Source organism: Oryx dammah, unplaced genomic scaffold (assembly GCF_014754425.2).
Source record: "Oryx dammah isolate SB20612 unplaced genomic scaffold, SCBI_Odam_1.1 HiC_scaffold_9, whole genome shotgun sequence".
NCBI lineage: Eukaryota > Metazoa > Chordata > Mammalia > Artiodactyla > Bovidae > Oryx > Oryx dammah.
In genome coordinates, this window is record NW_024070193.1 from 38,622,006 (window position 1) to 38,644,966 (window position 22,961).

At 42.6% G+C, this 22,961-nt stretch overlaps 1 protein-coding gene across 8 annotated transcripts in view; it reads left to right on the forward strand.

Moving 5' to 3' along the window:
• Positions 1–22,961, forward strand: part of ITPR1 (inositol 1,4,5-trisphosphate receptor type 1) — a 348,439-nt gene that overhangs the window by 156,505 nt on the left and 168,973 nt on the right. For all 8 annotated transcript variants that reach the window (XM_040245980.1, XM_040245986.1, XM_040245987.1 and 5 more), the window contains 12 exons: positions 3,717–3,816; positions 4,981–5,141; positions 5,836–5,977; positions 7,728–7,886; positions 10,533–10,705; positions 11,957–12,076; positions 13,080–13,274; positions 15,566–15,817; positions 16,478–16,619; positions 17,181–17,334; positions 19,108–19,295; positions 22,658–22,796. In XM_040245980.1, coding sequence (XP_040101914.1) covers positions 3,717–3,816; positions 4,981–5,141; positions 5,836–5,977; positions 7,728–7,886; positions 10,533–10,705; positions 11,957–12,076; positions 13,080–13,274; positions 15,566–15,817; positions 16,478–16,619; positions 17,181–17,334; positions 19,108–19,295; positions 22,658–22,796 — 1,925 coding nt within the window. The remainder of the gene's footprint in view (positions 1–3,716; positions 3,817–4,980; positions 5,142–5,835; positions 5,978–7,727; positions 7,887–10,532; positions 10,706–11,956; positions 12,077–13,079; positions 13,275–15,565; positions 15,818–16,477; positions 16,620–17,180; positions 17,335–19,107; positions 19,296–22,657; positions 22,797–22,961) is intronic.

The following is a 22,961-nucleotide window of genomic DNA, read 5'->3' on the forward strand; positions in this document are numbered from 1 at the left end:
CAAATATTTCATGATATCCCCTGGGTGAATAGGAATCAGGTGCCAGTTGGCCACATTCCCCGACGGGTTGGAAATCCCCATGATCCCATGGCAAGGGGAAATTTGAACTTGGTCAACAAGTCAGCTTGCCAAACAGCTTTGGTTGGCTCTAGACCCCTGCTTCTCTAGCCCCTTGATTCATTACTGTTTCTCTGTTGGAAAACATTCTTTGTGGGCAGTTGTCCATAGACAGACTGATTGTAAACTCTTAAGCAAGGGAAGCCTTGTGTTCCCCCTGGAAAAAGTGTCTGGCATGGTCTACCAGTGTGTTCATTAGTAGTTTTGATCTTGCACTTGGTCTTAGCTTTCCAAACTTTTATCTGTTCTTGCCCTTGGCCACCAACCTCAGAGCCAGAAGTGAAAAGGGCTTCTTATTCGCTGATCCAAGGCAGTCATAAAAAACTGTAGGAGTACACACTCATTTCCCGCCATCTTAAAGTAGTGCTAAATTTTATTTTATTTTTTGAAGATCAGAAAGTCTGCGGATAGATACATGAAAGTACCTGAAATATTACCAGTAAAGAACTTTTTAGGACGGTCAAAAAGAATCCTTCCAACCAAAATAAAAGGGATAGTGGCAAATTCTGGCTGTAATAAACAAGATATTAAAATTGCAGTATACGCAAATGAAATGCATTAAATAAACATCAAAAGAGCATCCAGCTTTGTGGCTTTTTTTGAAATTGTCCTGGCTTTTGAACTAATGATTAGGGATGAGACTTTAAATGGATAGAATGTCCTTGGTATTTTACACGAATTTCAACGTACAACTCTAGAATGTAATCAGTCATCCAATTAAACCCAAGCTTTGCTTAAACTTTGAGAATAAGAAAATGCATCTGAATTCCTCAGAAGAAAAAATGCAAATCTCTGTCAAGTTTCCTGTGCATGTTGTTTAATTTATATTCATGCTATTGAAAGTCAGTATCACTTGTAATGTTCAAGATAGTTAAAGTGAAGAAAGGCAGCTGCTGCTAAGTCACTTCAGTCATGTCCGACTCTGTGTGACCCCATAGACGGCAGCCCACCAGGCTCCCCCGTCCCTGGGATTCTCCAGGCAAGAACACTGGAGTGGGTTGCCATTTCCTTCTCCAATGCATGAAAGTGAAAAGTGAAAGTGAAGTCGCTCAGTCGTGTCCGACTGTTTGCGACCCCATGGACTGCAGCCCACCAGGCTCCCTCGTCCATGGGATTTTCCAGGCAAGAGGACTGGAGTGGGGTGCCATTGCCTTCTCCAGAAGAAAGGCAGAGGGTCTACTAAAGAGATGTGACTGCTTCGACATGCCCTTCCCCTTGCCTCTTTCCCAGGAACTTGGGATGCTATTGTTTAGAATTCTTTTTAATACAAATCACTTCCATGCTCCCCTGTCCGCCCTGGTCCCTCCAGTATTTTAAGTTCCAACTTAAGTTTCCTATTAAAAGAAACTGTATATTCCATGACTCACTAAAGCCTCCTTAATGTCTTCCTTTAAAACTCCTTCAGTACTTACCTTGACTGTTTCCCATTTTAATGCTTTTTATTGTATATCTCCTGTTACTTACATTTGCTTCTTGTGCATTCATCTCATCTCACTAACGCTACTGTGGATTCCTTAAGTGCATGATTACTGCTTTAAAAGAGAAGCAAATTTTAAAAACACTGTAAAATGGTTCATGCTCACTGTAAAAAGAAACAACACATTACTCTATATAAAATAGGTAATGAGAACTTACTATATAATACAGGGAACTCTACTCAGTTCTCTGTCATGACCTAAATGGAAAGGAAATCTAAAAAAGAGGAGATACATGTGTATGTGTGTGTGTGTGTGTGTATGGCTGATTCACTTTGCTGTACAGCAGAAACTAACAAAACATTGTAAAGTACCTATACGCCAATAAAAATTAATTTACAAAATACTGTATAAGAAATAACAAAAAATATTTTAAAATATTTTTTAAAATATTTCAAAATCTCATGGAGAACCAACTGGGAAGTAAAAAAAACTCACATAAAATTTAACCATTCAGAGATAACTACGAGAAATATTTTGTTTCTCTGTAGTTTCAGACAGGTCTCTGGGCACACAGATAACCTGTATATTATTTATCACAAATGAATCATAAGCTATTTTTAGCATTTTTTCCCATTGAACAATATGTCCTGTTCATATTTCCAAGTAAATGAATATCAATTGTAACCATTTTAAAGAGTGTACTATTCTGTCTTATAATTAACTATTTCATTACTGAAACATTGGGTAGTTCATAAGTTTTTGGACTTCCCAGGTGGCGCTACTGGTAAAGACTCCACCTGCCAATGCAGGAGACGCGAAGATTTTACTGTTATAAATAATGCTTTGTTGAACATCTTTATGGTTCATTTAGTACCTGTGCTGTAATCTCTTAAAAGAAGAAATGTAAAAATGAGATTGCTAGGTGAAAAGATAGATGCATTTCACGTTATACAAAGTGCCAGACTCTCTTCCAGAGTTTAAGGTGCTGACACTCTTACCATGAGTGTGTAGAACTCATCTTTTTAAGCACTGGGGGAGATCCAAACTCCAAGACCTTTGGAATATAATACAATAAAATGATATATTATTTTAATTTGTATTAATTGAGAAAGTTAAATATGTACTTGGATGTTTATTGGTCACTTAAGTTTCTTTATTAAATTACTGGTTTGTATACATGTTCCATTTTCATTTCCAGTATTCATCATTGTTTTTCTTACTGTTTTTCAAAATCTCTTTACATATCTGGATGAATACTCTCTTATTCTATATACTAATCTCTTATTTTCCCAGGTCATTTTTCTTTCAATTTTTTCATGATGGGTTTGAAAAATTTTAATTTTGCTGTATGGAAGATGTAAAATTTAAACTATGTAATAAGATACATCCATCTTTTATTTTTGAGGTTAGAAATCTTGTTATGTGCTTCAAAAGACTTTCTGTCACACAAGATTACTAAATTTGTATTTATATTTTCTTTCACACATTTTATGACAACATTTTTTGCTTTATTGATGCATATGAGTAGTTCCATTACTGCTTTATCTCTCACAATAGGCACTAGTAGATACTCAGTAAATATTTCCTGTTACTCTGTCTTGTGCGCAGTTTGTTCTGAGATTGTCATTCATGGGATGTAATTTTATATACAGCATACCTCATGTTGTAGATTTAGTTCCAGACCCCCACAATAAAGTGAATATCACAGTAAAGTGAGTTGCACAAATTCTTGGGTTTCCCCATGCAGTCATATAAGACGTGTGCAACAGCATTATGTTTAAAAAGACAGTGTACATATCTTAATTGAAAAATACTTTATTGCCAAAATGGAACCGACAGACTTGCATGATGAACAAACTGTGAATTTGGAAGGAAAATACACACACACACACAGTATCTATGAAGGGCAAGAAAACCAAGTGCAGTAGAGTGAAGCACGCCTGCATTTAGAAATAAGCACAGCATAGTCACGTGAGAATCGTCGTGAATGATGTGCAATTGTAGACACATCCGAATGTATATTGGACCAGAACCTTTCGCTCTTAAGTTTATGTTGTCCATTGTATATAGCAGAAAGCCATTTTGGTATCCTTTCTTTATTCTTATAGGATGTATTCTAGGCCAGTGGCTATAGAGAACCTCAGTAGTCCTGTCCCTGAAGTCCGTTTTTCTTCCCCTTAGAAACTCCTATGTCCGGCTCCGACACTTGTGTACTAATACCTGGGTTCACAGCACAAACATCCCCATTGACAAGGAAGAAGAAAAACCCGTGATGCTGAAAGTAAGTCCACAAGCTTGGCTGCCTCCCTTGGTCTCATGGTTCCTGATGAAAGGGCTCCTTTGAGGGCAGACGGGGGTGTATGGATCCCTGAAATAGTTGTTGCTTTGGCAAGAGTGTGGTTGTGGACAAACCTGTATTTGATGAAAGAATTCTTTCCAAGGGACCTGGCTAAAGCAGGGCCAGGGCTTTGAAATAACTAGAACCTTTTATTTTATTTCATGGTTTCTGCCCTAAAGGTTGAGCAATTGTCTGGATTTCTTGTCTGTCTGGAGGCTAATTTTGGCTGAGGGAATGTTTGCTTGTGCCTTGAGGTGCATCACGTACCTAGTTGGTTTCCTCCAGTCTTTATTATTTATTTCTTCATGTATTTAAATAGGCACTTTTATTTCTCGAAAGTTCTTCCAACCTAATTTCCCCCTGAAGCCTACCCCTCCTTTCTGACCTTCTCTAGGATCATGGAGCATATATTCACAGACATAGGGGTTTTCTGTTTAAAAAATGAAATAATACTTTCACATAATACTTTTTGGTGACGGAGAAGATTATTGGAATTTTTTTCTTCTATTTCCATGAACATTGTCTTGTATACTGAAAACTTGAAAGAACAGTGCAGCATCTACCCTTAGAATACTCTCAAGATTGATAATTACCATTCTGTATATTTGCTTTTTCCCTATGAATATATGTTTTTAAATTACAAACATCTCAGATGCTCTATGTAACAAATGAAGCTGTAAAATCATTGTACTACCCCATTTCCTGCCTTAATTTTCTTCACATTACCAACCTCTAGAGGTAACAACTGTTGACTATTTGAGGTTCATCTTTCCAGGTGTTTTTCTGTGTCCAATTTATTTTAACAGTAAGAGAGCTCCAAGTTTTTTCAGTTGCCCAGAGTTCTATAAATCCAGCATTTGAGTAATCTCTTCCCCTCTCAATCCAGTAGAAAGTGAAAGTGTTAGTCACTCAATCATGTCCTACTTCTTGTAACTCCATGAGCAGTAGCCCGCCAGGCCCCTCTGTCCATGGGATTCTCCAGGGAAGAATACTGGAGGTGGGTTGCCATGCCCTTCTCTAGGAGATCTTCCCGACCCAGGAACTGAACACGAGTCTCCTGCATTGCAGGCAGTGGGACTCTCCCACAAAGCCCATCTTTCATTTCAGATTGGCACCTCTCCCGTGAAGGAGGACAAGGAAGCCTTTGCCATAGTGCCAGTCTCTCCTGCTGAGGTTCGGGATCTGGACTTTGCCAATGATGCCAGCAAGGTGCTGGGCTCCATAGCGGGCAAGCTGGAGAAGGGCACCATCACCCAGAATGAAAGAAGGTGAAGGCTCCCTGCAAGAACCGCATATGCTCGTTCTCACCCACCGTGAATTTTAAAATCCCTGGCAGAGAGAGAAGTGCTCTGAAGAGCTCTGTGGAAGAGCACCAGGCCTTAGCACTTAACGGGTGGCTTCAACTTGTGGTTTTCAATAGTTGCTCTCACTATTCTGAAGGTCTCTAAACAGTAAAGATCTCCTTCCTTCTCTGTTTTCCTGCCTCCGGCTTGGTCTTTGGAACTACCTTACTAAATATCAGTGGTGGAGGCTGTGTGTGTTGGCTGCTCAGTGGTGTCCAACTCTTTGCAACCCCATGGACTATAGGCCTCCAGGTTTCTCTGTCCATGGGATTCTCCAGGCAAAAATACTGGAGTGGGTTGCCATTTGCTTCTGCAGGGGTTCTTTTCTACCCAGAGATTGAACCGGGGTCTCCTGCATTATCTGAGATAAATGTAATATCTGATTAAAATGTAATGTCTACTATTTTGTGAAAGTGATAATCTTTTTTTTTGGACCGTGAAATATTGTCTCTGTTTCACTCTTACTGGTAATTGACCTTAGTTGACAATTTCAAGGAAACTGGGAAGAATGGGTTTGCTTCTGAGTGACTGGATGCTTAAGCCTGAAAGCTCCCATGGTGGTTTTGATTCTGTTAAACATCAAACACTTCCCGGGTCTAATTGCTTCTTTCCTCCTAAGATCTGTAACCAAGCTGCTGGAAGACTTGGTTTACTTTGTCACTGGCGGAACCAATTCCGGTCAAGATGTTCTTGAAGTGGTCTTCTCCAAGCCCAACAGAGAACGGCAGAAGCTCATGAGAGAACAGAATATTCTCAAGCAGGTCAGTGAGAGGTGACATAACTGGGTTGGCTCTAGCAAGAATCCATATTATCACTGGTCTTATAGAGGAATGTAGATGATTTCTACTGGGGAGGCTTGATCTGTTGACTTAAAAAAAAAACAGACAATTTTTTAGAGCAGTTTTAAGTTCACAGCAAAAGTGAGAAAAAAATATAAAAAATTCCCATTCCTCCTACACACATAGCATCCCCACCAGAGGGATACATTTGTTAGAACTGATAAAACTACACTGACACCACAATTGCCCAAAGTGTCTAGTTTCCATTAGGGTTCACTGTTGATGTTGTACATGCTGAGTTTGACCCAATGTATTACGATATGATCCATGATTATCATATCATCTAGTTTCATCACCCTAAAAATCCTCTCTGTGTTGTCTATTTGTCCCTCCCATTCCCCCAACCCCTGGCAACTAGCCATTGATCTTTTTATTATCTCCACAGTTTTGCCTTTTCTAGAACGTCATATTTTAACGGTTAGAATCATACCCTATGTACCTTTTTCAGTTGGACTTTTTTTCACTTAGTAAATTTCCTTCATCTTTTCACAGTTTGATAGTTCACTTGATTGTTAACACACATACTGAATATCAGCTGTGTGAAAATTTACCTTTTGGGAACTCCAACAAGAATTGCAGTTGACAGCTTTATTTTCCTCACAAATAATATCAAGGCTAGTGCATCCTAAAGCTTATTTAATATATCTGGGAGATTTGGAGTGTATGATAAACTCAGAAGGCCTTTAGAGGCTCTTATAAGGACCACTATAAATCACCAAAAAAAATCTTTCCATAAAGAATGAGTAGAAAATGAATTTAGCTCACAGAAAATACATATATGGTGTAATTTGGTACAAATTTAAATAAACTAGAGTATAAGGGAATTAGAGGGAGGAAAGTAACAAGTCCGAGGTAGATGAAGCACGCAGAGATGTATACCACATAGTTCTCTAAAACTGCTGGAGATGGGGCCGCAAGCTTGGCTTGGAAATTGCTGGCCGCTAGAGCCGAAAGAAAAATGTGTTAGTTATAAGTCCTAGAGTTATCCATAGGAACTTGGGTTTGAGATTTCTTTCTCCTTTTAAACTATGGTTGGACCAAATTCATTAATACTGCATCCTGTTTCCACAAGAGTTTTAAGTCTTGAATTATGCCCTGCTGTTTGATGTGATGACTCCCAAGTTAGACCTCTGGCGCTCATGCTGTTTTACGCAATAGTGATTGCTATAGGGTCTGAAACTGTGATTTCAGTGGAGAAGCCTTTATTCAGCACTTGTGGTGAGCACTGTACTCATGAACTGACCATCTACTTTCATCTAATTTCATCATTATCTACTTTCATCATCATAACACCCTTGTGAGCTAGGTATTATTCTCTCCATATTACTGCTGGGAAAACTGAAGGTTACCTTGACCGTGATGTATACCTGTAGAAAAGTAATAAAGAAGTATAGTTTTGACCTAGAATCTACTGATTACAGAGTCTGTGCTCCCAGGCACTGCTGGAAACACCACGTTTTCAAGTGTTTGAGGACCAGTTATGTTCAGGAAGACTGAGTTCACCGAGGAGCCTGTCCCAGCTATTGGAATGAACACAGATTTCAGGTTCATGATGGTTTAGATAGAGACTTTCCTGTGTAGTCCACCCACCCTTGAGGTTCTATTCTTTCCACAGGGAGGCTTAGCCATTGAAACAGTAGGTGATGGCAGTTTTCATTCTTTTCACAAACAGATCTTCAAGCTGTTACAGGCCCCATTCACAGACTGTGGTGACGGCCCAATGCTGCGTCTGGAGGAGCTGGGAGACCAGCGGCACGCGCCCTTCCGACACATCTGCCGCCTTTGCTACCGGGTCCTGAGACACTCCCAGCAGGACTACAGGAAGAACCAGGTGAGCTCTGAGGACCCTGGGGAGTGCCAGACAGCTTCCTCCCTCGAGTCACTTTCCTCAATGAATTTTCAGTGTCACATGTATATATTTATTTAGTGGCTAGACACTAGTTCATTGTTCAATTTGCTCTTCAAAAGGAAACAGATATTTTTGCAAGCCTGGGAAGATGCATAAGTGAGTTGAGAAGGATACATCAAAATTCTCCTTCTACAGCGTCCTTGGAATGGGATTTTTTTTTTTTGACATTGATATTACAAATACAGTATTTTTTAAAACTTTTTATTTTATATTGGTTTATAGCTTATTAACAATGTAGGGATAGTTTCAGGTGAGCAACAAAGGGACTCAGCCATACATGACATATATACATTCTCCCCCAAACTCCCTTCCCATTCAGGCTGCCACATAACATTGAGCAGAATTCCCTGTGTTATATAGTAGGTCCTTGTTGGTTGTCCATTTTAAGTACAGCAGTGTGTACATGTACAGTATTTCTTATGGCACATTTCTGGAATGTGTAAGGGTGCAGTGGTTCCATGTGCTTTTATTGGCAATGGAGTGAAATCTTTTCTTCCTGCCCCATCCATTCCCTCCATCTCTGCTGGGAACTTCCTCTTTGTTTTGGTTCTGGCTCGTGTTTTAGACATTCTAAGTCATCATCTGTTGTCATGACAAGTAAACACACAAACACAAACAATATAGCCTCTCTACGAGTTAAATATTTAAACCTCTGTGAGGGTTCCAAACAACTGGAGATGCTGAGGAATCACTGTGTCAGTGGTTGTTAACTGGGAGCAATTTCACCACCCACTCCCACCCCGCCCTGGGCCAGGAGGACGTGTGGAAATGTCTGGAGATGCTACTGAATGTCACAACTTGGGAATACTCCTGGCATGAAGTGGATGGAGGCCACGGATGCTATTTAACATCTGGGCAAGCCCAGCCCAGTCCCCCCACCCCCAACAAAGAATTATCCGGTCCAAGAAGTCAGTAGGTGCTGCTGAGTTCAAGAAACCCTGCGTTCCATAAACTACTATAAGTGCACAGTGATGCTTCTTATAATATGGACTCCAGTCCCTGCGGTGTGTTACAAAAGGTTTTGTTTTTAAGCTTTGACCACCACTATATCTGGCCTTTAAATGTAAACTGTTCTCTGTAGTGAAAGTTTTTTGTGTATCATCATATAGCCTTGGTCCTAAGCAGTGCTCTGAAGTATTAGATACAACTTTATTAGCAAGTATTGGGCTGGCCAAAAAGTTTGAATTCTCCACAAGATGTTATGAAAAACCTGAACAAACTTTCGGCCAACCCAGTATTTTTAAATCATTTGCTTTGCCTTTGCTACTGTTTAGATAAAAAGCATCACACACTGGTGATGCTGTGTTCATTCGTTAGCATAGGTTGCCGTCGGGCAGTATGGTCAGTTTAAACCCACTTCTTGTGTGTGTGAGTACCATACTTACACCATACTTGTGCTAGAGAGATTTTATTCTCTTCCCATGAGGATGCGTCAGAGTCTGTAATGTGTGCCGGGACCTTTTGCTTGTACATCAGAGGACTAGACCAGTCCTTCTTGTTGCTGTTGCTGTGGGTGTCTTGGCTTGGTTGTTTATGGACCCTGTGCCTTTCAACAGTAGTACTGACATATCCCTGGGGGCTGATGAATTCTTAGACATGCATCCTTACTAAGTGAGGGTTGAAAAGTGGCCCAAGTCCACTCTGTTAGTCCTTAGTCACTTTTAAGATTTTGAAATTAATGAATTAAAATGAAACCAAGTTTCAAGGGCCTTTTGAGCTTTGAGCAAGCAGTCTGTCTTGGACAGGGAAAATATCTTTGAATAACAACAAAGTATTTATAAGAGGCTTCCTGGCATTCTGAAATATTTCAGTGGGACATCATATCTGATCTCAAAAGAGAAGTCAGAGCTGTTTTCATGTGTTCTGTGAATGTAATTGACTGTTTTACATATTCTTGGGCTTCCCTGCTGGTTCAGCTGGTAAAAAATCTTCCTGCAATGCGGGAGACCTGGGTTCAATCCCTGAATTGGGAAGATCCCCTGGAGAAGGGAACAGCTACCCACTCTAGTATCCTGGCCTGGAAAATTCCATGGACTGTATAGTCCAAGGAGTCACAAGGAGTTCGACTCAACTGAGTGACTTTCACTTCACTTCTTCACATGTTTACAACTACCCACTGACTTTAATTTTCATCCCAGATAAGGAAAACACAATGGAGTAATAACATTGTTCAAAATATCCAGGTAGACTTCACCATGTTTATTTAGCAACACAGAGCAGTGAGGCACAGTTTAATCCTCTTGAATGAGTAATAAAATCAGAGCTGGAAAACAACTCTTGACCTTTAGAAAAATAAGTCACCACATTAAAATTTATACTGTGGACTTAATAAAATGCCCATCTGTAAATACAGGCTATGTTACTTAGTGATACCTGTGTGGCAGGTCTAGTAAACTAAAGGATGTGAGAGAGTTTGCGGCTGTCACCCTGGGTTGGGAAGTTGGGGAAGGACACTGCCCTGTGACTTTCCTTAAAGGGAGTAGCTCTCCTCGGGGGCTGCTGCCCCTTCCCTTACTCTGCGCCTCACCACACCGTCTCCTTGCTTACCTCTCTCTCCTCGCTTCGAAGGAGTACATAGCCAAGCAGTTCGGCTTCATGCAGAAGCAGATTGGCTATGACGTGCTGGCTGAAGACACTATCACCGCCCTTCTGCACAATAATCGCAAACTCCTGGAAAAACACATCACCGCGGCAGAGATTGACACCTTCGTCAGCCTGGTGCGGAAGAACAGGGAGCCCAGGTGAGGCAGAGGTGGGGTTGATCGGCAGAAGGTGCCTCTGTTTACGATGCAGGCTCTGAGCTGGTCATGGTGGTCTTTTTTTTTTTTTTTTTTTTAACTAGATGTCCTTTGTTTGGGCCTTCTAGGCCCCAGGTCTTGATTGAGCAGGTCTTGAGAGGCACTTTGAGTCATGAAAATAGCGTGGTATAGAAGTGAGACCAGGGTAGAATCCTGGCTCCAGAGTTTACCAGCTGGTGACCTTGAGCTTTAATCTCATCTATTAGATAAGTTGTTATGAAAATTAAATGAAGATAAATACATGTGAAGTGCCTGGCACTTATATGTAAGTGACAGCTATCGACCCCTCATTCACTTTGTAGCACCCTGCTATGACCAGTCAGAACTTCCCCAAATATCAATAAGTCTTTTGCACACATAGTTATTACCTGTTTGTATTTACAGTAGTGAATTCTGTCAATTCTATTGCATTCTTACAGATCCCACCCTCCCTGTACACTTCCTTCTCTCTTTTCTTCTTGTTTTAATTAAGATCCACCCCATGTCAAGGGACGTGGGAACTAGTTTACAATGTGGATATTAGAAACAGTGACGCTAGAGAGCTGAAGGTGTTATTATGAAACTGACTCCTCCCACCTATTAAAAACAATTAACATCTTATGGACCCTCTTGTGTGCCAGGGACTGAACTGAGTAAGCACTTTACATGAATTACTTCATTTAATCCTCAGAAGAGCCCTCTGGGTTTAGTTAAAGGTTATCCATTTTTATCGATGAGAAAACTGAAACATGGTTAGGTTAAATAATTTCCCCCAAATAACAGTACATGTCAGAATGTAGCGGAGAAGAACCAGAACCAGGATTCTGGTTTAGCCCTCAAACATCAGACCTCTCCCCACTCTGGGTACCCAGCATCATCACCACGTCTTCCTTAGGTGATCTTACTTGGTTGTTTCTTCTGTTCATTTTTACCTCATCACCTGTTCCTCACAGCAGTCACTCCCATCGTTCTTCTTGTGCTTTTCTTTCTTTCTTTTTTCCCCTCCTTCCTTGCCTCCCTCTGCTCTCTCCCTCCCTCCTTTCTCCTGTCTGGGTAACTGGTGATTCCATGCACACAGACACTGAAACCCAAAGCCTCTCTGACTTGTGGTAAAGGTAGCTTGGGTCTACCCTCTGGAGGGAGAGCCACGTCCTCAAGACCTAACCCTTGCTCTGGCTACAAAAAGCATTTGGTTTGGTTTCTGTTTCTCCACAGATTCTTGGATTACCTCTCTGACCTCTGCGTGTCCATGAACAAATCCATTCCAGTGACTCAGGAACTGATATGTAAAGCTGTGCTGAATCCAACCAATGCCGACATCCTCATTGAGACCAAGTGAGTCGGGATTGGGAGTGCCTATAAAGGTGGGAACAGGATTTAGATGGAGAGCGTGTGCCTCAGTGGTTGTCTGTGCCGTGGGGAGTTAAACCCAGCCCCTTCGGTTCTGAAGTCAGGTTGGCTGGCCTTTGAGTATCTTCGTGCCAGCATCTTGATTAGAGGAGTTACTGGATTTGCTTTTGCTGTACTGGCGGCCTCTGTATGGTGATGTCACTTACTTTGCTTACTGAGTTGAAAGTGATGTGGGCTACCAGGGAGCATCTTACACACCCTTGATTTCATTTTAAGGCTTGAAAGTTCTCCAGTTAGGATTCTCAGGTTTAAATTTTAAAGGAGGTAATTCATTGTTAATATTAAGACATTGTAGGGAAGAGCTTGTGAAATTATCACTATTCAAAAAGTGTTCATTGGTCTACAGAAGTTTGGAAAGTAATAGTTATTCATTTGTAACAGGGAAGCATATACTGCCAGTAACATATCAATATTAAAAAAGAAATGTTTTTTGAAAACACTTATGCCCTAAACTTGTGATTTTGGGGGAGGAGGGGTCTCATGCATAACTTAATTTTGAACGTGGGCTGAAAGCTGACTTTGTCAACCTTGGCCTTTGACATCTGGGGCCAAGCAGTTCTGTGCCGAGCGTGCTGTCCTGTGCCTCACAGGAAGTGCAGCAGGCTTCCTGTGTGTATGTACCGGTTGCCAACAGTACCTCTCCCATTTAGTTGTGACAACCAAAGACGTCTCTGGACGTTGCCAAGCATCCCCTGGGGAGACACAGCCGCCCTAGTGGGGCACACCTGAGCTCAAGTATATGAAGAAGTCGATGTTTGTCTCTCCCTGAGGTTCTGCCAAAGGGAGAAACAAAGTGGCTTTGTGTGTGTGTGCGTGTGCGTGTGCGTGCTGAAAGCACAGCTGGAGTTCAAAGCACAAATATAGTTGATCAGTGACAAGTGAGGATTTCAGACATAATGAGTTTTCCCACCTCCTCCTACATTTTCAGGTTGGTGCTCTCCCGTTTCGAATTTGAAGGCGTTTCTACTGGAGAGAATGCCCTGGAGGCAGGCGAGGATGAGGAAGAAGTATGGCTCTTCTGGAGGGACAGCAACAAGGAGGTCCGCAGTAAGAGCGTCCGGGAGCTGGCGCAGGACGCCAAGGAGGGCCAGAAGGAAGACCGCGACGTCCTTGGCTACTACAGGTGTGTGGGCCTGTGACGTCCTTGGCTACTACAGGGCGCCCTGTGATGCCCTCTCATGAGACAGTCCATCAGAAAGACAAATGTGTGTCTCAGGAGTTTGTAGAGTGTGAGCTGTCAGCAATACTTACATAGTAGGGCAGTGATACCTGGGCGTGGCTTGGTCCCAAGGAAGTTGCGCGATTGCATCAGCTCCTTCTCACAACTGTTGGTCTCTACACAGTGTAGCACGTGGATGTAGTTTGTGGGGTCACCTCTCTACATACTGACTTTAAGAAACTTTTCATTTATGTTAGAGTCTAGCTGATTAATAATATGATAGTTGCATCACTGTCAGGGACGCAGCCATACATGTACATGTACCCATTCTCCCCCAAACTCCCCTCCCATCCAGGCTGCCAGATGACATTGAGCACAGTTCCATGTGCTATACAGTAGGTCCTTGTTGGTTATCCATTTTAAATAAAGCAATGATACGTACTAACTTTTTGACTTGTGTCCAGTTATCCACCTCTGTGTCCCAGTTGCTTTACCTGCAAGACAGAGACAATAGTGCCAACCTCTTAGAACTCTTACAGGCAGAGCTAAGAAATGTGTAGACACACATCTGTTGATGTCTCTATCTGCACACACACACACATTTTTTTCTGTATTAATGTATATGAATGTGATAAAAACCCTGAGTTCATGTCACGACTTTCAGCTCCACTCCAGCACCATAGGGTTATTCTCATCTTCACCCCCTGTATCCACAACTCCTTCCTCGGACAGTGAGAACCTGCCGTGTTGATTGGTTTCCACCCCCATCCTGGTGTTTCCTTGGTCCCAGCTGTAAGACCTGTTGACTCTGCCACCTCAAGGGAAGGGAACCAGTAAACACTTTAAAAAGAAAAGAAAACAGGAGATGGATAGAGGAGTGCCAGCATCATTTTTTAATAAAAGCAAAACTTTGCAGTTGCAGTGCCCTTTGTGACCCTCCTGTATTTTGTTCTCTCCATTCACGCAGATGGTGGGTGACCTTCCACACTGTATGTATGTTTATATTTTACATTTCTGTGCATTCATAAATAACACATAGTATTTTATTGAGCCTTAAAATTTTATATAAATGGTTCCATACTCTGAGTTTTTCTCTGAAACCTGCCCTTTTAATTCAACATTGAGTCTGAAATGGATTCACGCTAATGGTGGTAGGTCCATTTCTTTAATTTTGACTGCTGAATGTTATTCCATTTATTACTATGCTAACATTTTCTTTTCTCTTTGAATTCATTGTGTGCCACAATTTAGTTCTTCGTGTCAGGGAACATCATTGTTCAGATTGGTGCGCATGTGTAGGAATTTCTATTCCATACCAGGAAATTATGAGATTGGGGTGTATGCGTATTTTAAACTCATTAAGCAAGCAGTCCTAGATTGGATATTTTGGTGCACACTCTCACCAGTTGTAAATGAGAGCTTTTGTTTGTCTTTGCACTCTCTGAATATTGTGACACTCTTTAATTTTTGTTGATGTTATGAGCATGTAATTAGACCAAGTGTGGAACTTCACAGAGATCGCATGTAATTGGGTGAGGAGGAAACCTTAAGACATTTTGAGGAGTCCCCTACTTTTTCCACTATGTTTTTCACATGTGTGTGAAGTCAAAGAGCAGAGCTGTATGAGATAAGACCCCGAAAGTGTCATAAAATTTCTAAGTAGACTCAGTGAAGGTCTGAAACCGTTACCATTTCCTTTGTGGTCTTTAATGTGTTGTATAAAAGCCAGACTAAAGTAGGGCTTCCTTGCTGATCCAGTGGCTAAGACTCTGAGCTCCCAATGGTGGAGGCCTGGGTTTGATCCTTGATCAGGGAACTAGATCCCACATGCCACAACTAAGAGTTTGCATGCCACAGTGAAGACTGAGAATCCTTTGTGCCCCAACTAAGACCAGGCACAGCCAAATAAATATTTTTTAAAAGGCATAACTAAGGAAATAGATAATCGTTTTCACCCTAATGAAAATGATTTTTCATTTTTTCTCCCCCATCTTATAAAATCAGGGCAAAATGGAGTCAACTAGCCATGTAGGTACTCCCACATGGGATAGACATGTGTGACTGTTGGCATGGCTTGAACTGTTCTTTTTTCTGCTGGATACAGAAGCCAGACTTGGGTGTACACAACCAGGTGAAGAGTGTTGATGTACAAGTTCACGTGGCCGTACACCACTCCTATGAGATCTGGGCCCCTCCTCTGACTCCTGCTGTGTGTTTCTAGAAGTGTGAGCTCTCTGCAACTTTCCTTTTCTCAGGTACCAGCTGAACCTCTTTGCGAGGATGTGCCTGGACCGCCAGTACCTTGCCATCAACGAGATCTCAGGCCAGCTGGACGTGGATCTCATTCTCCGCTGCATGTCCGACGAGAACCTGCCCTACGACCTGCGGGCGTCCTTCTGCCGTCTCATGCTCCACATGCACGTGGACCGAGACCCCCAGGAGCAGGTCACCCCCGTGAAATACGCCCGCCTCTGGTCTGAGATCCCCTCCGAGATCGCCATTGATGAGTGAGCCTGGCTCCTTCGCCCTGTTAAGACCTCATATTGCTTTAAAATGTCTTAGCTGAAGTGTTCTGTGTAGCAGAAGACAAAGGCCTTATGGTCAGGTTAAGTCTAGTTCAATCAGAGAAGAAAGACTAAGTCTTTTTTTTTTTAATGAAAATGTAATTAAGGATAGCAAGCATTATTTCTTCCCTCAAGAAGGTAAAAGATGGTATGATTGCCCTTTTATACCTTGTTTGTCTATTTTATTCAGCAAATACTTAAAGTGTCTCCTGCCTGCCAGGCTTAAAGAATCTATCTGGGAATAAACAAGAAAAGCATGTTGGACTGAGCGGTTTGCTGGTTAAGACTCTGCACTTCCAGCTGTGGGGGTGTGAGTTTAATTCCTGGTCGGGCAACTAGGATCCCACATGCTGTGTGACGTGGCCAGAAAAGAAAAAAAAAAAAAAAACTATGTTTACACTAGTGGGGAAAGACAGACAATAACTAAGATAAAGGACTAAAATATATGTTAGAGGTGGTTGCTGAGCAGGGAAAGTAAATAGGGACAAGATGGTGGGAAGTGTTGGGGTGGGTGGTTCTGGCTTTAGGGGCTAAGCAAACAGGGAAGGCCTCACTGGGAGGAACTTGACCTTTGATTGCCTTTTATTTCTCCTTTCCTTTCAGCTACGATAGTAGTGGAGCCTCCAAAGATGAAATTAAGGAAAGGTTTGCTCAGACCATGGAATTTGTGGAGGAATATTTAAGAGATGTGGTGTGTCAGAGGTTCCCTTTCTCTGATAAGGAGAAAAATAAGCTTACGTTTGAGGTAACTCATGGTGAAGTGATCTGTATGTTTTGTAAGAAACATACATGTGGTGAATTAAATTGTGTAAAATGATAGAACATTATGTATGCTCTGTACGTTGTATTAAAAGTGACAGGAAAGAAACCAGCCTGTGCTTAGAATCTGTCGTAGATTAATCGTTTGAGGGACACAAATCCTTATCACCTTTGAGTTGAATATTTTTCTTTGCAACCACTTTGCCTTTTTAGGAGTTAGATTTCCAAGCATTGCAATGTTATCTGTGTCCTTGTTGGATATACCTTGGCTTGCCCTCTATTATCTTTGGGAAGCTACACAGACCCAGTGATGAGGTTGGTTTTTTATTCACCAGTCATGATCAGCAGCTTTGCAGGTTTTCATTTCTTATTTTTTCTCCTTATGAAACTAAATTAAATTTGATCAGAAACTGCAAGTAAATTAAATGACTTCTCTTACGGTAAAGAAAGTCAGAATCAATCATTTATAAAATAGTCCACCTGAAGTGGAACTGAAGGATACTGTTTAATTGATCCACCTCCCTCCTCTCTCTTTTAAATACAATAGGTTGTCAACCTCGCTAGGAATCTCATATACTTCGGTTTCTACAACTTCTCTGACCTTCTCCGATTAACCAAAATCCTCCTGGCCATATTGGACTGTGTGCACGTGACCACAATCTTCCCCATCAGCAAGATGGCGAAGGGAGAGGAGAATAAAGGTGAGAACAGTGTGGAGAAGCTGAGGAGGAGGGCTCTGATGGTGCCCACACGTGGGGACGCGCTTGCCCCTCCTCCTGCCTCTGCCACGCTTACCACGTGATGTCACCTTACCACGTGATGTCACATCCTTTCTTCGTCCTTTTCTTCTTGACTTTACGGACATTTTCAGATATAAATAAAAGTGGAAAGAATAGTAGAGTGGGCACCTATGGACCCATGACTCAGAGTCAATGATTATTAACACTTCGCTATATTTTTTACATTTATAAATGAAGTTGCATATTCCACGGCACCATTTGAAAGTTGCCTCACAGCTGGAATGCTTATGTGCTTTCACTGTTCTTGATGTGCCGTGATGATCTGTGCTTATGTTCATATGTGAGTAAATGAAATCCAGACTGTGTCTGGGTAGCGTGTTCCAATTTGTGAGTAGGAAAATCTGCCTTGATGTGTTTGTTTTTCTCCTCTGTTTTAGTGTCGTAATGGACACATACTGGGTACTCACGTGTGGGTTATTATTCAGCTAGTCTCTCCAGCTGGAATAGAAAAAGTACATCTACTTGCATCCTACTGCCTGTTAGGGCCTGTGCTCAGTCATTCGCCGTGTGATCCTGTCAGTTGAGCTGGGTTTTCTCCCTCTATAGTGGAATAAACTGACCCTCACGGGTGGCGCAGTGCCCTCAAGATCAGGTGGCTGTTGGTGCAGCACTGGGTGTGCGTCTTGTTTACTCCTGTATTCCTAGTTCTGTGCACAGAAGCAGGCATGCAGTGGGTGGCCATACAATTGGGCGGGTGATTTAACACATAAAATTGCTCCTTAGAGCAATTTCAAAGCCCACGCTCTTTCACCTACTTACTTAAACCCTGAATTTTTTTTTGCCACTTTATTTTTTTATTGAAGGATAATTGCTTTACAGAATTTTGTGGTTTTACATCAAACATCAATAAGAATCAGCCATAGGTACACCCATGTCCCCTCCCTCCCGAACATCCCTCCCATCTCCCTCCCCATCCCACCCTTCTAGATTGTCGCAGAGCCCCGTTTGAGTTCCCTGAGTCATACAGCCAATTCCTATTGGCTATCTATTTTACGTATGGTAATGTAAGTTTCCATGTTACTCTCTCCATACATCTCACCCTCTCCTCCCCCTCCCCGTGTCCATAAGTCTGTTCTCTATGTCTGTTTCTCCATTGCTGCCCTGCTGCAAATAAATTCATCAGCACCATCGTTCTAGATTCCATACATATGTGTCAGTATATGATACTTATATTTCTCCTTTTGAGTTACTTCACTCTGTATAATAGGCTCTAGGTTTGTCTACCTCTTTAAAACTGACTCAAATGCATTCATTTTTATGGCTGAGTAATATTCCATTGTGTATATGTACCACAGCTTCTCTATCCATTCATCTGTCAATGGACATCGAGGTTGCTTCCAAGTCCTAGCTATTGTAAATAGTGCTACAGTGAACATTGGGGTACATGTGTCTTTTTCAATTTTGGTTTCCTCGGGGTATATGCCTAGGAGTGGGATTGCTGGGTCATATGGTGCTTTTATTCCTAGTTTTTAAAGAAATCTCCATACTGTCTTAAATAGTAAGCCCTGCATTTTTTATAGGTATTAACCCATCAGGTTCCCAGGGTCATAGAATGTACTGGGACAGAGCCGTATGAAATGACTTGTCCTGAAGAGCCTCTGCCCCCGGCCAGGTGTGCCCCAGAGTGTGCTCCAGGGGTCTGTCGTGACCAGGGTCTGTCCTGGCCCTTCCTAGGCAGTAACGTGATGCGGTCCATCCATGGGGTCGGAGAGCTGATGACCCAGGTGGTGCTCCGGGGAGGAGGCTTCCTGCCCATGACACCCACGGCCACCGCCCCTGAGGGCAACGTGAAACAGGCCGAGCCGGAGAAGGAGGACATCATGGTGATGGACACCAAGCTGAAGATCATTGAAATACTCCAGGTAATCATGGGCTGGAAGGAGGGGCGGGAGCGTGCTCCACAGGGGAGCATCTGTGCGCAGCGGCCCTGCTTTGATGGAGCCCCAGGCTTTCGGGAAGAGAGTGGGGGTAGATTCTTAGCCTCGGGGGCCATCTCTGAACTGGCCCTCTTACTGCTTGTCATCTCCTGTCCGTCCCCAACATGCCCTGTCCTGCCAGCCATGCCAGGCTGTCAGCAGTTACCCTCGCTTTCCCTCATCATTGGTCTCTGCTGTCAGCCATACTGTCCGTTTGCTCAGAATTCACTCACACTCTGTCCATAGCTGAGATCCCTGCTTTTTGTTCATAACTCAGTTCACAGTTCCATAAAGTTTGTAACTCCTGCCTTAAGCCTTCCCTTTCTCCTTCCTTCATCCGTTCATATATTCAACGAATACTTACTGATTCCATGCCAAGTACTTTTAAGCACTGAAAATCCAGCAATGAACAGAATCATTCCTGCTTACATTTTGATAGGGGGCATTAGCGCATAAGGGCTTCCCAGGCTGCACTAGTGGTAGAGAATCCTTGCCTGCCAAAGCAGGAGACAAGAGAGATGTGGGTTTGATCCTGGGTCGGGAAGATCCCCTGGAGGAGGGCATGGCAACTCACTCCAGTATTCTTGCCTGGAGAATCCCATGGACAGAGACACCTGGCGGGTTATAGTCCAAACGGTCACAAAGACTCAGACATGATTGAAGCAACTTAGCACACACAAACACATAGGCATACAACAATGTATATACCAAGGATGTTAAAATATAAAAGCGAACCAAGACTGTTTGGAGGCCCTTGGGGCTACATGTTTTGATGAGATTGTCAGAGAAGGTCTTCCCATTCAGAGAGCAGTGAGGGAACTCATATTTAGGGAAAGAGTCTCTGAGACTCCAAGATGGAATAATAAATGCAGAGACCCGAGGTGGAAGCACAGTTGGCAAGTCTGGAAACAGGTCAAGGTCAAGAAGGAACGGGAGAAGATGAAGTGGGGAGTCAGGGCATAAAATTGTTCTGAGTGGATTTGCTGTAAAGATGCACAGAGAAAAGTTGGTGGTGGGGCTGCAAGGTGATGGTTGGTCATATTTAAGTTAAGGGATATCAGCAAGATTGTATGCTGAATGGAAGTGATCATGTTGAGAGGGGGGACTAACTGAAAAAGAGGAGAGAGGATAATTGTAGAAGCGAAGTCATGGCCTAGGGAAGAGGGGATGGGAGCCCTCTGCTTCCTATGCGAACCTTCCAGCCTTCCAACAAATTATGTTTTCCTCTTTCTGCTCCCTGGGAGTTTTTAATTCATTAACAAAATTAGCTGCTCCTTAATGAAAAGAATGCTGTAGTTACCTTTCTCTTTTGTCCCACACTGCCTGATCTCAACCCCAGAAAGGATGGAGGAGATGAGCTGAGATGGAGGGGAGAAATGTGCATATTTACAGATGGAAGGATCTTTTAAAATTCTACAACCACAGTTAACTGATGGTTTGAAAGCAGCAGTGGAACTCCTCAAAATAATTACTGAAGCCAATAAAGAACGATTGAAGTACAGGAAACTCATTGAATTTATGTCTGAGCAAAAGTAGAGAAAGATTTCAAAGATTTCAGGCCGTGGCTTACAGGTCCCAAGTATGTGGATATTATGTGTGTTTATCAGAATTGATGTGATGTGAAAATTGGTTACATCTTGAGTAATCACTGTAGTGATTACTGTAATAATCTGAGAACATTTAATTGATGGATTCTTTCAGCAAATACTTACTGATCTACCACATGCAGGCACTTTGCCTGGCTAGATGAGGGGCTGTATGAGGAAAGCACAGACAGTTTGGACAGGGGCTCTGTCTCTAGGGTGTTTAAAGTCTAATAGGAAAAGGAGATGTGATGAAGCTGTGTGTACATGGAAATAAAGCCATGAGAAAAACATTCTCCTGATATACGGGTGGGTCCGGTGATCCCATTTAGTAAGGACCAGAGGAGATTTTAAAGAGGAGGTAAGATTTTATCTGAGCCTTTAGCCATGGACAGGTGTTGTGTAGAAACAAGGGGCTGTTTTCAGACGAGTGGAGTAGGTTGAGCCAGAGTATCATTGCTCAAGGTCAGTAAGCCCTTCTCCTTGGGCAGGGGCGTGGCGTGTGCTGAAAGGAACTTACCAGAAATGAAGTTGGAAAGGCAGACTCTGGAAAATTTTGGGTTTCTGAAGTGTTAGGACTTGATTCTGGGGGAGCCTTTGACTGTTTTCAAGCGGGGAGCTAACCTAAGAAGAAATACCTTTGGGAGGTAGACCTGGAAAATTTGGGAGTGTAATGACGGACGGAGGTGGGAGAGAGAGGATGTGAGCAGGGTAAAGTACAGCAGGGGAGAGTTCCTGAGGAGTGGCAGAGGCAGAGCCAGAGGGCTTCGTCATTGATGAGATGTGTGTGTGTGCGGAAGGTCCTGAGACTGACTGGGGGCAAGAGAAGCCAGGCAGAATGGACAGCTAGTTTGGTACAGTCCTGAGTTTGAGACACCGGGAGGACACTGAAGGGGATGCCCAGTAGTCAGTCAAAGTCAGGAAGTTTGAAAGATAGGGACTTCCCTCGTGGTCCAATGGTTAATACCCCGGGCTTTCACTGCTGAGGGCCTGGGTTCAATCCTTGGTCAGGGAACTAGAATCCCACAGACTTCATGGTGCAGCAGAGAAAAAAAACTTGGAAGATAAACCAAGAATCTGTTGCAATCTCGAAGAGGTGACCACAGTCCCAGGATTGGGTAAACTCAGGAGAGTAGGGCAGAGATAGAGAAGAGACGGTCAGGTCGACTGATCTTTGTTTTTTGGCCCCAGCCACAATCATGGAAAAAGCATCCTTGTGTTGGAGCGGATGGGGAGGGAACACAGGGAGTGAAAGAAGAGGGAGCCCAAGAGTTTGTATCTACATCAAAGAAAACAGTCATTCATAGAGAATAAAGAGCCAAGCTAATTCTCAGTACGGAAAATGCATTTTTCTCTGTTCACTTAAAAGCAGCCAACTCCGCCCTTGTTAAGACTCAGCGTCGGCATTCGATACTTGCTGAAATAAAGTAATGTTTTATAGAGGATGGAGTGGGGAGTGAGTGATTTATTGTTTTGATTATTAAGTTAATTGCTGGGATGCTGAAGTTTTTACTAGAAGCTTAAGGTGCTGCGGGCAGAATTGATATATCCCATGCAAGTCTTTGAAGACTGTTGAAATCTTAAGCCAAATATTTGGCTCACTTAGTGTTTAAGGTAATTGGTGCAGCAGATACCAAGCCCAGCCAGAGTGCAGCGGTTTGGCAGGGTGTTCCAGGTGGTATGCTAATGTAACCAATCTGTTTCCATTTCCACTTGAATCTCTAGTTTATTTTGAATGTGAGGTTGGATTATAGGATCTCCTGCCTCCTGTGTATATTTAAGCGGGAGTTTGATGAAAGCAATTCCCAGACTTCAGAAACTTCCTCCGGAAACAGCAGCCAAGAAGGACCAAGTAATGTGCCAGGTGAGCGATGCCAGAATGGGATTTCTGCCGTGAAATGGGACCCGGGTCTACTGAAAGCTGAAAGTCCAGAGAGTACATTCTAGAACGAGGATAAAATGTGAATATATTTGAAGGTGACTATATTTTAGAATGACATCCTGGGAGTTACCCATTTGGGGCAAACAA